Source organism: Gossypium hirsutum, chromosome D06 (assembly GCF_007990345.1).
Source record: "Gossypium hirsutum isolate 1008001.06 chromosome D06, Gossypium_hirsutum_v2.1, whole genome shotgun sequence".
NCBI lineage: Eukaryota > Viridiplantae > Streptophyta > Magnoliopsida > Malvales > Malvaceae > Gossypium > Gossypium hirsutum.
In genome coordinates, this window is record NC_053442.1 from 58,484,291 (window position 1) to 58,497,918 (window position 13,628).

Sequence of the window (13,628 nt, forward strand, 5' to 3'; positions counted from 1 at the left end):
ATATAATTATGACTTTTTATATCTATACTATTATTTAAATCCTTAATTGAGTTGGTGTTACAGGTCATCCAGATATCAACTTGGTCAGAGAAATTGCTAAAATACCCTTTTGTATTTAAATAAGTTAAATTTTTTGATGGTATTTAGTTTTTTAATTTAAAAATAAAAAATATCGATACAGTGGAATTTGGACCCACACTAATTACATTAGTAAAACTTTAAAGTTATTACTCAACAAAATTTATTATTTTTATCTATTTTAATTTTATTATGCCCACTTTTATTACCTAAATACGAAATTTATTTCAAGAATATACTTTCATCCACATTCAAAATTAATTTATATTTTAATACATAAAAATAAATCATTCAAAATTTGAATAAATTATATTAAAAATTCTATTATATAAGTTTACTTTTAAAAATAACATATAATAAATAATGGAATGTAACGTTACGCTTATGCAATATATACAGAATTAAAATAATAAAAATTAGTTTAAATTGTGAGTAAAAGAAAATTTTTAAATACATCATATTAATAATATTAAATGCACTTTAATTACTTATCATATTATTGTCATTTTCCTTAAGTTAATATCGAGTTGACTTGTGATATCAATTCAATCAATGACGTTATTAATATATATACAAAAAATTTAGGAGAAAATTTTGTAGTAACATTGAAATGTATAAAATTACTAAAATAAAACATTGATCGAAGTAGTAAAGAAAATATTTTATAAATGTTGGTGGCATGAGTTCAAATGTCAACATTTGAAATTTTTATTATTATTTTAATAATAAAAAGCAAAAGCGCCATCATAATAATACAACTTATTTGAAATATATAAAGTTATTTTAATAAATTCTTTAATTGAATTGATTCGTGGCATCAACTCAACTACATATCAAACAAATGAAAAGAGTTTTCTTTTTCTACTCATCTCATTAGAGCATGAAAATGAGACAAAAACTACCAAATCAACAATGTAAACACAAATAAATGCAATAGAAATGAAAGTTTAAAATTTTAACATATTTGTTAATCGAGTCTTAGTTTGATTGGTATCAATATTATTATCAGGGTAGGAAGATGTGGGTTCGAGTGCGCTCAAACACATTATTTTTCTATTTTGAGGGTTAGAGAGGAGTTAATAGATAATTCTAGGTATTGTCTTTAAACTAAAATTTTATGTTTTTACTTTTAAATTATATTTTGTTATGTTTTTTTCTCTCCTTTTCTTTTATTTTCCAACTTCACTAAACATGAATGAAAAAGTAAATATTTTTCTTTTCATTTGTTGATCTTTCATACCAACCGACTTATAAAAATGTAAAACAAATTTTTCATTTTTTCAATTTTTTATTTTATAATTTATTCTCGATATTAGTGCATCCTCCACCACCATCTTTTGATATACGTTATTATATACTAAAAATTCTCTCTTACAGCCAGGGCTGAGCAAAAAAACTGAACCATCAAAATTTTACTTTGGTCAAAATTTAAATTCTAATTTTCTTATTTAACATATAATTAATTTAATTTTCATGATATAAAAATAAATATTTTATATTTTTAAAGCTCTTCAAAAATTATTTTTAACAATATTTATAAAAAAAATTAAAAATTTTGTCAAATAATATTCAAAACCATAAAATAAAATTCAATTTATTAAAATAAGTCTAAAAATTCATATATTCACTTTCGTAAAAAAATATAATTTCGAATATTAAAGATAATATTATTAGGAAAAAAATAAAAAAAAATCCTGCACATAGATATTTTATAATATTTTATTATGTTCGAAGAGTAGAAAATAAAAATAGTTTAAAGATAAAAAAAAAAAAAAGAGAGGGAGGAGTGGTGCTTGGTAGACATGAAGAAGGGGGTTATTAGTGTCAAAGCAGATACTGATTTAGGTTCCCGTGTCCCCACAAAACATCTTGCGTTTATTATACAATTATAACAACGCTGTTTACCATCACTTTTTCTCAACATAAAAGGCCAAAGATTTTAGAGTTGGGACTTACTTCAACTTTACTTCCCTTCTTAAACTACACAGATAAGACTATACTCTATCATTTACTACACTCTCTGTCTCAATGGCCACCAAGACCCATACGGATCCAGAGAAACCCAATGCCGCGGGCACCGCCGAGAACGAAGGCACGAGTCCGGTGGAGGAGGTTGCCTTGGTGGTGCCGGAAACCGACGACCCTACTCTCCCTGTCCTCACCTTTCGTGCCTGGTTCCTCGGGTTGGTATCATGTGTGCTCTTAATCTTTCTCAACACTTTCTTCACTTACCGTACGCAGCCGCTCACCATCTCCGCTATCCTCATGCAAATCTCGGTCTTGCCCATTGGCAAGTTCATGGCCAGGACTCTACCAACCACCCAGTACAGCCTTCTCGGGTGGCACTTCAGCTTGAATCCTGGGCCGTTCAACATCAAGGAGCATGTCATCATCACCATCTTCGCCAATTGCGGGGTGTCTTTTGGTGGGGGTGATGCTTATTCCATTGGTGCCATAACTGTCATGAAGGCTTACTATAAACAGAGCTTGAATTTCCTCTGCGGCGTCCTTATTGTCTTGACTACCCAGGTTTTTCATTTAACACTTTCTTTCTGCTCCTACTTTTTTATTTATTTATTTTATTGTTAAAGCTTGTCCCTTTATTTTAATTGAACCTCGGGTCTTCTCACTTTCTTTTCTAGTTATTTAAAATTAATTTTGTTAACTGAATCTTTGACTGTTTGACAGTGATAAAAGGTTATCTGAAATATGCATCGAAAGCTGCAATTAGTGTTAATACCACTCTTAAAAGTTGGTGCCATTTATAACTTTTTGTGTGGGGGAGTTAAATTGCAGGGATTTTGAGTTTCTGTTTAAAGCTTTTTCAACTACTAAGAGCTTAGTGTATGTGGTTCATCTAAAAATAACACCGTTGATGGCGATCTATGCAGATTTTGGGGTATGGATGGGCTGGCATGCTTCGGAGGTACCTGGTTGATCCAGCAGAAATGTGGTGGCCTTCAAACTTGGCTCAGGTTTCTTTATTTAGGTTTGTCTTTCTCCATCACCTTTTTTTTTTCATTTTGGCTTTCATGATCATCATTTGTGCTTGGTCCATAGGAATTTTCTTGGAAGGGACAAAGAAGAAATAGTTGTAAGTTTTAGATTCTTAAAGACTTTTCGTCCACTGGGTCCCACGATAACAGACACAAACCTCTCTCCTCTTTCACATTAGAGACCTCAATTGTTTCAATTTACTTGACTTAAACTTGGAAGACTTAATTACTTAAAATTTTGGATAGACCTTCATTGAGCAATGAAAGATAATGATGAGACATATATGTGTGGGAATGGTATAATAATACCAAGTATTGCCAACTGGATGCTACAGGATTTGTTTGTATTGTGATTTAAGATTTTGCATTTGATTATATTCTGAAGATGATGGATACGTGATGCCTTAACCTAGTTTTATTTTTATTTGATGTCCATCCATATAAATTCGATTATCACAAACAGTTTTGTGTATTCTTTGATTCTCAGAGCACTCCATGAAAAGGACTCTACAAAGAAAGGATTGACTCGAATGCAATTTTTTCTAGCTGTAATGGTGGCAAGCTTTGCATATTATGCTCTGCCGGGCTATTTATTCCCAATCTTGACATTCTTCTCATGGGTTTGTTGGGCGTGGCCACATAGCATCACAGCACAGCAAATCGGGTCTGGATACCATGGACTTGGCATTGGTGCATTCACCCTTGACTGGGCTGGGATCTCAGCTTACCATGGCAGTCCACTGGTTACCCCTTGGTCCTCCATTGTCAACGTGGGGATAGGCTTTGTCATGTTCGTCTACATCATTATCCCTCTTTGTTATTGGAAGTTTAACACCTTCGATGCTCGAAAATTCCCGATATTCTCTAATCAGCTCTTTACTCACAGTGGCCATAAATATGATACAACTAAGATCTTGACACCGCAGTATGATCTGAATATTTCTGCATATAACAGTTATAGCAAACTCTACCTTAGCCCACTTTTTGCCTTATCTATTGGATCAGGATTCGCTAGGTTCACAGCAACCCTCACTCATGTGGCATTGTTTAATGGCAGGTATACTTTATGTTACTGTTTTTAAAACACCTTTTTTTTTTTTTGAGTAATGTCCGTCACATAAAAAAGTCAAATAAACATATTTTGGGTTACTTTTGTGCAGTGATATTCTGAAGCAGAGCAGATCAGCAATGAAGAATGTGAAGCTGGACATCCATGCAAAGCTGATGAAAAAATACAAACAAGTTCCTGAATGGTGGTTTTACATTTTACTAATCGGAAGTATCGTTCTGTCACTTATGATGTCCTTTGTATATAAGAAGGAGGTACAGCTGCCATGGTGGGGTATGCTCCTTGCCTTTGCTTTGGCCTGGATTGTCACCCTTCCTATTGGAGTCATTCAGGCAACTACGAACCAGGTAAAGTACGCTGTGACTTACCTGCATGCCATGGTGACTTGATTACCTGGTTTCTGACAACATTTCTACTTGTGGAACTTTGCAGCAACCTGGATATGACATTATAGCCCAGTTCATAATTGGTTATATCTTGCCCGGAAAGCCCATTGCAAACCTGCTTTTCAAGATATATGGGCGGATCAGCACCATCCATGCTCTTTCTTTCTTGTCTGATCTCAAACTTGGGCACTACATGAAAATCCCACCACGTTGCATGTACACTGCTCAGGTACTTTCTGCCTATGTGCTTTTAGTTATAAAGATCTTAGATAACTTTTGAAACATTAATTAAGAATAGTTGTTTTTATGTATCCCAGCTTGTGGGAACTGTAGTTGCAGGTATCGTCAACCTTGGAGTTGCATGGTGGATGTTAGATGACATTGACAACATCTGTGATGTTGAAGGAAATCATCCTGATAGCCCATGGACTTGCCCTAAATACAGGGTCACCTTCGACGCATCTGTTATCTGGGGCCTAATCGGACCAAGGAGACTTTTCGGACCAGGAGGGATGTACCGTAACTTAGTGTGGTTGTTCCTCATTGGAGCGTTCTTGCCTGTTCCTGTTTGGGTTTTGAGCAAAATTTTCCCAGAAAAGAAATGGATTCCCTTGATTAACATACCGGTCTTATCTTATGGTTTTGCCGGAATGCCACCCGCAACTCCCACCAACATTGCAAGTTGGCTCATCACTGGAACCATCTTCAACTATTTTGTGTTCAAGTACCACAAGCGGTGGTGGCAGAAATATAACTATGTTCTATCTGCAGCATTAGATGCTGGAACTGCATTCATGGGTGTTCTACTGTTCTTTGCTTTGCAAAATGAAGGCCATAACCTGAAATGGTGGGGCACTGAAGTCGATCACTGTCCTCTCGCAACCTGTCCGACAGCCCCAGGTATCTCAGTTGACGGATGTCCAGTTTTTAAATAGACCAAATCTACCACACACAACTGATGGAAGAGTTGGAAGTCAAAGAAGAAATGGTTTAATTTTGAGACAAGACAATTAAGTTATAGGCGTACCTACGTTGCAGAATCTTATGACAATAATATAATCTATATCTTGTAAAGTAATGCACATGCTTTTTACGGATCATCCTCTTGGTCTCATCATTTGAAAAGAGGTAGTTAATGTTTTTCTTTGTGCCAATATATAGCTGAAATTTGCTGCTTCTATTTTATTTTATTTTATTTTTTCTTATTTTGCTGTTGCTTTGCTTGCTAGCCAGCTTGATGTACAATAAGAAGCTAGCATTAAATCCTGCTACCTCCCAATCTAGAGTTTTGCATAATCGTGCTTTCATTTGCATTTAAAATGTCAGAACTTGTAATGTAGTTGTCAAATAACAGTAGATTATTACAGCAAATTTGCTTCAACACAAAAGAATCTTTATTCAATGATGGCTGACAGGTTGAGAATCAAAGAATTTATTTTATGAATTCTACAAGCAGCAATTACTGCTTATTGAGGTCATGAATGTTGAAGTACATATAGCTCTTTTCGTTGGAGAATGCCGATGAGGTTAGCACAGGAGAGAAGCCAGAATAGTCTCCATCTTTCTTTGCTAAGCATATGTCAACACTGCATTTTAAGAGCTCATATTTCTGGACAAATGGCTGTGCTGCATATTCTTCAATAGGCATCCACTGCATAAAAGTATAGAGACCCCCCACACCCTTAGTTTAAGAGGGATAAAAAAGATTATAAGTTTTAACTTCATTCACTGTTCTGACTTTGACTAAGAGTTACCTTAGCTGCCTCTATCTCAGATTCCTGCTTCTGGATTTCAAAAGAAAGTGGTTCCAACAGGCACAGGAAGAATATATCTGACTTTTCAAAGAATACCTTGTGGCTTTGCCTGTAAATGTTGAAAATGAAATCAATGGGAGAAAGATAAGAATATATATATATATAGCCTGTTGATGTTACTTTGTGGTGCAGAAAGTGCACAGATTTCATACCTGAATGCTAGTACTTGAACAAATTTTGTATCAATCTGAATCAGCAAAACACCCAAGATATAATTGGTTAAAATCATTTATAAACAGGTCCCATATTGACAAGGTTCAATAACTTGTGTTACATGTGTTGTGTATATAAAACTGAATAATTGCTACTTAACACTTACTGCTGTCTCTTCTTTGACTTCTCTAACTGCAGCTGCACAAAGATCTTCTCCCTAGAGATGAAATTGAAATTATATACAGCTCATGAAGTGTAAATGCATGTCATGGTATTGTATCAAGAATCCCTTGACAGTGACATACTTACCTCATTCACAACACCTGTAGGGAACTTCCACACACCTGTCCCTCGTAATCGTCCGATGTTCTCTTGGACCACTAGAACCTAAGATCAAGACACCCGAATCAAGATTTGTAAAAGGATACAAGGTATGCCAGCTAACATGGAACTGGGAAAGTACCTCTCTGTTTTTGTTCATCACAAATGCGCCGATCCCCACGCGGTGCGAAGCGTTTGCCGGAAGAGTGTGTGCGCCTTGAGGCAGCCAATGAACAAGCATCAAATAATTAGGCTCAGCATGGTGATACCAAAATCCTTCCTGAGAAGCAATACATATAGTATTAACACGAGGCATTTTCAGTCATACATGTGATTCAATTTGTAAATGACAATAAATCCACCTGAACAGCAGCTTCAACCAGATTGACGTGCTGAATAGGCAATTTGATCCACACACCTCTTTTACCCTGCAAAACATGTTACATGACATGATCCAGCAGAAACAAAAGAGAACAGTGTTGTAAATAGTGTAATAAAGGTTAAGAAGAAAACCTGCTGTCGCCACTGTGCCATTGAGGCACTGAGAACAGAAGCAAAGAGGGCAGAGTCCATAGGTTGAGTCACTTCAACAATTAATCCCCCATACCTATCGTTGATTGCATCAAGAAGTCCTTGTTCTTCATTTTCATTGACATTCATAGGAGTTGAAGTCTCTGATGCTGACATGGCTATTCCTGAATCTGGTTGCCTGAAAAAACTCAAACATAAATAAATTTAATATGTAGATGTAGATTTAGTAATTAATTAACATCAGGCTCAGAGTCATACCTATGGAAGTCGATGGATGGGGCAGAGCTTTAAGAGCAGGAGAACAAACTGGGGTACTGTTGTTTAGGGAAAACGAAAATCCAACAGATTGAAAATAACAATAAATTAATGTTGCAGGGCAGGGTTTGAGATGAGAAGCTTTATTATATATAATGGTGGTGGCAAACCAAATACGTAAAATATTATTTATGTTTGTCAGGTTGGACGTGGTCAACATAGACCCAACTTAGACTTCAATTTTTGACTTTCAATGTGTAATGGGTATGCCATGCACATTACACATGCATGTAGAGGCAAGCATTTGAATTAGTCAGCAAAGCAAAATTACCAGGGCAGAATTCTGAATAGGCGAGGCGACGATAATGCATGCAACATGCCGCCGTGTCCGTCGGTCGATTATTAATTTTAATCTACTTCAGTGATACGTACGGCAGTAAATAAACAGTTGCTCTTAATAATATTCTTAAATATTTTCTCTTAAAAAGCTACTATATCACAATATTCGATTATAAGAGTCCTAAATCTTCTAGAGTACCATCCTAAGAAAATGATTAACCTTACGATAATTGGTCTCCAAAATTATATTAGACATAATTATACCTTAATATTATTCATTGTGGATTATGATTATCTTTTGCCCTACGGCAACACTTATAAAAGTTCCATCAGTGATCACTTTTCAGAATACAAGCCTGAAGATGATCGTTCTTCGCTCATTGGACTTTGACAAAAATTATGCTTTGAATTGTTTACATTTCATAGCCGATTACTTTTAACCAAACCTAAAAACAAGTATAAGAATTTTCATGTTGATCCATTTCTCCTGTCAAACCCTCAAGCACTTTTTAGCTTTTCCTTCTAAAAAACACAAAATATAACATCCTAATTTACAGGAATTTGGTAGTAAATTTTACTAGTAATCTCTTTCCTGTTTACGTCAAGAAAGGATCATGGAGCTTCTCATCTGCCGCCCGGAAGCTTTCCCCAACAAGTGAATAAATTTGACGGCGAAGAAGAGGGGCCGCCAAACTCATTGCAAAAGTGAGACCCTCTTTCTCTTTTGTTGACACCATTTTTCGGATAAAAACGGGGTCGACTTGGATTTTGAAAAAGGAAACGAAAATGGGAGTCGCCACCAATCTTTTTTTGATGAGGTGTGATCGGGTCACCTCGAAAAGTGGTTGTTTTTAATAAACAATTTAATTTTTATTAAAACAACGCTTTTGGTCTACGAAATTCAGAAAAACGGGTTCGGGAGTCGGTTACGCTCGAGGAAGGATTAGCACCCTCGATACGCCCAAAATTGGTACCTAGTTGATTATTTAATGTCTTAATGTCAAAAATTGAGAACCTTGGAAAAATTAAAAATACGATCCTCGTGTTTAAATAAAATAAAAAAATTGGAAAAGAAACATATTTCACGTTATTCGAGAAAGAGAATCATATCCAGTAAGTTAGGACACAATGTCTCGAATTCCCGATACGCGAATGGAAAATACTTGTCTAAACAATTTTAGCCATCTCGGATTTTAAAAAACGAGATCACGACCAGTAAGTTAGGACGCGATTTTTATCCCGAGATCATTTAAAATTTGAGTTTAAAAGGATTCGTGCATTTAGATTTATTGTGAAAATTGAAACCCAGTAAGTTAGGGTACGATCCTCACGAATCTAAACACGAAATGTCATCCTTTAAAAAAAACAAATTTTGTCATACCGAGCAAAACAACATATATAGTCGTTATAAAAAAAGGGATGGAAACTAATTGCATTATCGATATGCGTGGTAATACCATGATAGATACGAAAATGTATATAAAAATAATACAGGCCATAACAACTAAATAAAATAAATAAAAACAATTCAATAACATGTGAAACAATATAAAATAAAATAAAATAAAATAAATAAAGCACTTATGTAAAATAGTAAAGAGCATGTAAATAAATGAATAAATTACCATCAAATGAAACAATGATTAATGAATAACATTATAATATTTATAGATATGGGTATGTATGTATGCGAGAATTATAAAATATGAAAGTATACATACGTGTATGTATTATAAAATATATAAAAATATGAATTTATATGCATATGTAAAAATATGTGGAGATTTACATATATATAAAAAGGGACGCATAAGTATGTGTATATATTCATGAAAATATATATGTGTATAGATATACATAAAAATTATGAAAATAGAAGTAATACAAATATATGTATGTAAAAATATGTACTATTTACGAAAATTAGAAATATGTACGATTATTATGAACGTATATGCATGCACAAAGTATAAAAATAAGTGTATATGTATGTATAGTACAAAAGTATGCATGTAAATATATAGAAAAATATATTTATATATAAAAGAAAATATACGTGTATATATAAGAGCAACTATAATAACGATAATAGTAATAATACAAAAATAGTAATATAATATAGAAATATAATAATGAATAGATGAGTAAAAAAATAAGATACAAAAATAAAACAGATGGACTAAATAGCAATAAAAACAAAAGTATTGGGCAAAAATCGAAATAAAAAAAGAGTAAAGAGGATTAAATTGTGACGCGCCGAAAGAGGGGGATCAAAATAGTAAATAACCCAAAGCCCCCAAAATGCAGCGCCGCGGTGGACCAACTCACAACAAAAATAAAATTGCAGGGCTAAATTAAAAATAAGAGAAAACAACGAAAAAGGATCAAATTATAGTACATTGCAAAATCAGGGGGACTGCGCGCGCAATTAATCCAAAAACTAAAAAAACGCGGATCCTCCGGGTCGGGTCGGGCCAACACGCGGGTATAGTCGGTCGAACGACGCCGTTTAGACATTGGTGCTCCAGGTGCCAAACGGCACCGTTTCACTTCATTATTTAAATAAAAAATTCATTTTTTGCTTCATTTTCCTCCGAAATTTCAGAACACCCCTCCCTTTTTACTTATTTGAGCTCTGCTAGGGTTTCAAAAAACCCATCCTTGCCGTCATCGCTCCACCACCGGGACCGGTGGCCACCACCACTCAGAGGGGATTTTTCAGTCGGGCTTCAGACGCCTTTTAAAGGCCATGCCACCAAGACGTAGATACACCGAAGGGAGGAGGCTTTCGGCTTCCTTCTAGGTCCGATTCCGGCGACGGTGAGGGATCCACGACCGTCGGAGGCTCCGGCGAATTCCTTTTACTATTTTATTATATGAAAATGAAAGAAACAGAATCGAAAAAAAAAGAAAAATAGGTCAACCTTTTTTTCAGTTTTTGTTCTTCGATTTCTTGATATTCTCTGATGTTAGTAGTGTTTAAAATATTCCCTCTGTTAAGATTGTAACATTTGTAAATCCACTGTCTATTTAGAATCGAAAAAAAAAAAATCCTCTGTTACATAATAGATCCGGCTTTTTATAGCCGAAAGAAAGAAGAGAAAAAAGTTTTTCTTTGTTTCCTTGCGTGTTTGCCATCCTCTTTGCAGATGATGTGACGAGGGCGGTGGAGTTGGTGGCTACCAGAGGAGTGGCGGTAGGTCCGGGCAGGTGGCCGATGGGACAAAGCGATGGCAGAGGGAGGTCAAGTGGCCGACCCTAGGTGCGGCGCACATAGGGTTAGGTTTATTGTTTTGTTTCTGATTTTGGCTAATTGGGTTAGTGTGTTGGTAGTTGGGCTTGTATTTGTTGGGTTTTGGGTTTGGGCTGGTGAGTTCAGATTGGGCTTGTACAGCTGCCCCTCTTTGCTCGTTGTCGTGTAACGATAACAGAGCAAAGACTAAGAAAGCCCAATTTTGCCCGGTCTCGTCGAGTCTCGACTCCTTGGTGCTTTTCTTCTTCAGGTAGCTTCATTCCAGTCCACTGTCTTGTCGTTTCAATCTATTGCACTTCAAAAAGCTCTGACTTGTAGTTTCAATCCTCTTCTATTGTAACTTCAAGAGGTAAGGTATTGGCGCTTCGACCCACTCCGCAATGTCGGGGAGATAGAATTACTGGCTTCAATGTACTCCACTGTAACCACAGGGAGATAAATCCTGATGCGATCTACTCTACTATAATTTCAGAGAGATAAGATCCTTTGTTTTAATCCGCTCCACTGTAACCTCAGGGGAATAAGATCTGCAATTCTTCGGTCTACTCCACTGTAACCTCAGAGAGATAAGACCTGATGCGATCTACTCTACTGTAACTTCAGAGAGATAAGATCCTTTATTTTTAATCCGCTCCACTGTAACTTCAGGGAGATAGGATTATATCTTCGATCTGCTCCGCTGTAACCTCAGGGAGATAAGATCTGCAATTCTTCGGTCTACTCCACTGTAACCTCAGAGAGATAAGACCTGATGCGATCTACTCTACTGTAACTTCAGAGAGATAAGATCCTATAATCCGCTCCATTGTAATCTCAAGGAGATAGGATTACTATCTTTGATCTGCTCCGCTGTAATCTCAGGGAGATAAGATCTGAAATTCTTTGGTCTGTTCCACTGTAATCTCAGGGAGATAAGACCTGTATTATGAACCTAATTATGCCTAATGATTAGGATGACATGATCAAAATGAAACAAATGCTCCTAACTAGACATATGTGAATGGTGTTTGCATGAATGCAGAATTTTATTTTTCCGAGAATGATCTTGCTTAGGTTATCACTACTCGAAGTTTATCAAGGTTTTGTGACTGATGTGCTACAATGCCTTCTCGCTTGACTGATTTTTCTGAAGAAACATTTAGCCATACTGTCCCCATTGTAAACCTCAAAGTTATATCCACTGGGACGCCAAGATTTGTGCCATCATTCTCTCACAGTAATCTAAGGGTAGAAATATGTGGCTTTTCCTTTGTCCTCTTTTATCACAATTCGGGGATGTAGGATCTGAGCCGTTCTGGTTTCCTACACCATTCTCAAGGTGTCGTACGAAAGTCTTATGAGCAAGTGAAGGCTCTTTTCTCCAAGGTAACCTCTTCCTATTGCCTGATGATCATTGCTTTCTTGTTCATTTAAGCTTTGTAATTAACACGACAGCTTGTCATTTTGTTCAATCAACGTTTAGACGACAAAATCTGAAAGGATAGTCTTTAATTTAGACTCTTCCTTCCTAGATTTCCAACTTTTAAAATTGGCGTGTTCTAAACATTAGTCATGTTTCAGGTCCCTATATTATTTAGAAATTTTCCAGAGTAATGTGCAAAACTTCTTTCCTGAAAGTTTTATTAGTTCGTTAATCATTACATGTTTGCAAAAAGATCATAACAATGGATAAGAATAAAGCTCAAATAAAACATCAAAGATGGCGAAAGAAAGGTAACAAAGAAATGGATTGAGAATGTACGTTTTCACAAAATGAAAGGAAGAAAGAAAGAAAATAAAAATGTATTTTCAAGAATACACCTAAGAACTAGGTGCCCCAGTTATCGCCGCTTGAGTTTCTCTGTACAAACTTTCCGAAGACCCTTCTAAGTTTGACATGTGTTCAGGAGATCTGCAATACTCTGTCAATGTTCCAAGATGTTGCATATCCTTTCTTATTGGTAAAGCAAGATCATCATATGCCCCTGATCAAAATTTGATCCGCTCAAGTCCTGATGTTCCAATCCTGCTCAATACTTGAGTCGCCCTTTTCGGGTTTTCGACTCAAGCCCTCTTTGGTCTCAAAGTGCCCTTTACGGGTTTTCACCTTAGCCTCTCCAAAGTTTTCTTTTTTTTTTTTTTTTTTTTTTTTTAGGAAGCAAAGCGCCCTTTACGGGTTTTCACTTTGGTTCCCCTTTCTTTCATGTGAAGTATTTCTTGACGGAGTCTGCGTTTACCGGATTTGGTAAACTTTTGCCATCCATCTCACATAGGATCAAAGCTCCACCAGAAAAGGCTTTCTTTACAACATAAGGGCCTTCCCAATTCGGCATCCATTTTCCTCTAAAATCTTTTTGTATAGGAAGAATCTTTTTTAGTACCAAGTCCCCTTCACGAAATTCTCGGGGGCGAACCTTTTTATTATAGGCTCGCATCATTCGTTTCTGGTACATT

General features: G+C 35.7%; 2 protein-coding genes across 2 annotated transcripts; one reads left to right on the forward strand and one right to left on the reverse strand.

The window, feature by feature from the left end:
* Window positions 1-1,992: 1,992 nt before the first annotated feature.
* LOC107901831 (oligopeptide transporter 3) lies at window positions 1,993-5,707 on the forward strand. Its single transcript, XM_016827988.2, has 6 exons — window positions 1,993-2,607; window positions 2,970-3,067; window positions 3,562-4,131; window positions 4,235-4,490; window positions 4,576-4,758; window positions 4,847-5,707. Exons 1-6 carry the CDS (start codon window positions 2,107-2,109, stop codon window positions 5,462-5,464), a joined length of 2,226 nt encoding a protein of 741 aa, XP_016683477.1. The 5' UTR covers window positions 1,993-2,106; the 3' UTR covers window positions 5,465-5,707.
* Window positions 5,708-5,764: 57 nt separating this feature from the next.
* LOC107901832 (nudix hydrolase 2) lies at window positions 5,765-7,863 on the reverse strand. The gene is made up of 9 exons (XM_016827990.2): window positions 7,607-7,863; window positions 7,331-7,526; window positions 7,180-7,245; window positions 6,960-7,097; window positions 6,806-6,883; window positions 6,663-6,713; window positions 6,496-6,530; window positions 6,284-6,392; window positions 5,765-6,180 (listed from the first exon to the last, which is right to left on the reverse strand). The coding sequence occupies exons 2-9, from the start codon at window positions 7,502-7,504 to the stop codon at window positions 5,989-5,991; spliced, it is 843 nt and encodes a 280-aa protein (XP_016683479.1). The 5' UTR covers window positions 7,505-7,526; window positions 7,607-7,863; the 3' UTR covers window positions 5,765-5,988.
* Between the last annotated feature and the right edge of the window lie 5,765 nt (window positions 7,864-13,628).

Excerpts from the sequence above, each read along its gene's own strand:
- LOC107901831 (XM_016827988.2), top strand. The coding sequence starts at position 2,107 with ATGGCCACCAAGACCCATACGGATCCAGAGAAACCCAATGCCGCGGGC. Across the intron at positions 2,608-2,969 it reads TTATTGTCTTGACTACCCAG|ATTTTGGGGTATGGATGGGC; the intron begins GTTTTTCATTTA and ends CGATCTATGCAG. Across the intron at positions 4,132-4,234 it reads GTGGCATTGTTTAATGGCAG|TGATATTCTGAAGCAGAGCA; the intron begins GTATACTTTATG and ends ACTTTTGTGCAG.
- LOC107901832 (XM_016827990.2), bottom strand. The coding sequence starts at position 7,504 with ATGTCAGCATCAGAGACTTCAACTCCTATGAATGTCAATGAAAATGAA. Across the intron at positions 6,884-6,959 it reads TGATGAACAAAAACAGAGAG|GTTCTAGTGGTCCAAGAGAA; the intron begins GTACTTTCCCAG and ends TCTTGATCTTAG. Across the intron at positions 6,714-6,805 it reads CTACAGGTGTTGTGAATGAG|GGAGAAGATCTTTGTGCAGC; the intron begins GTAAGTATGTCA and ends TTTCATCTCTAG.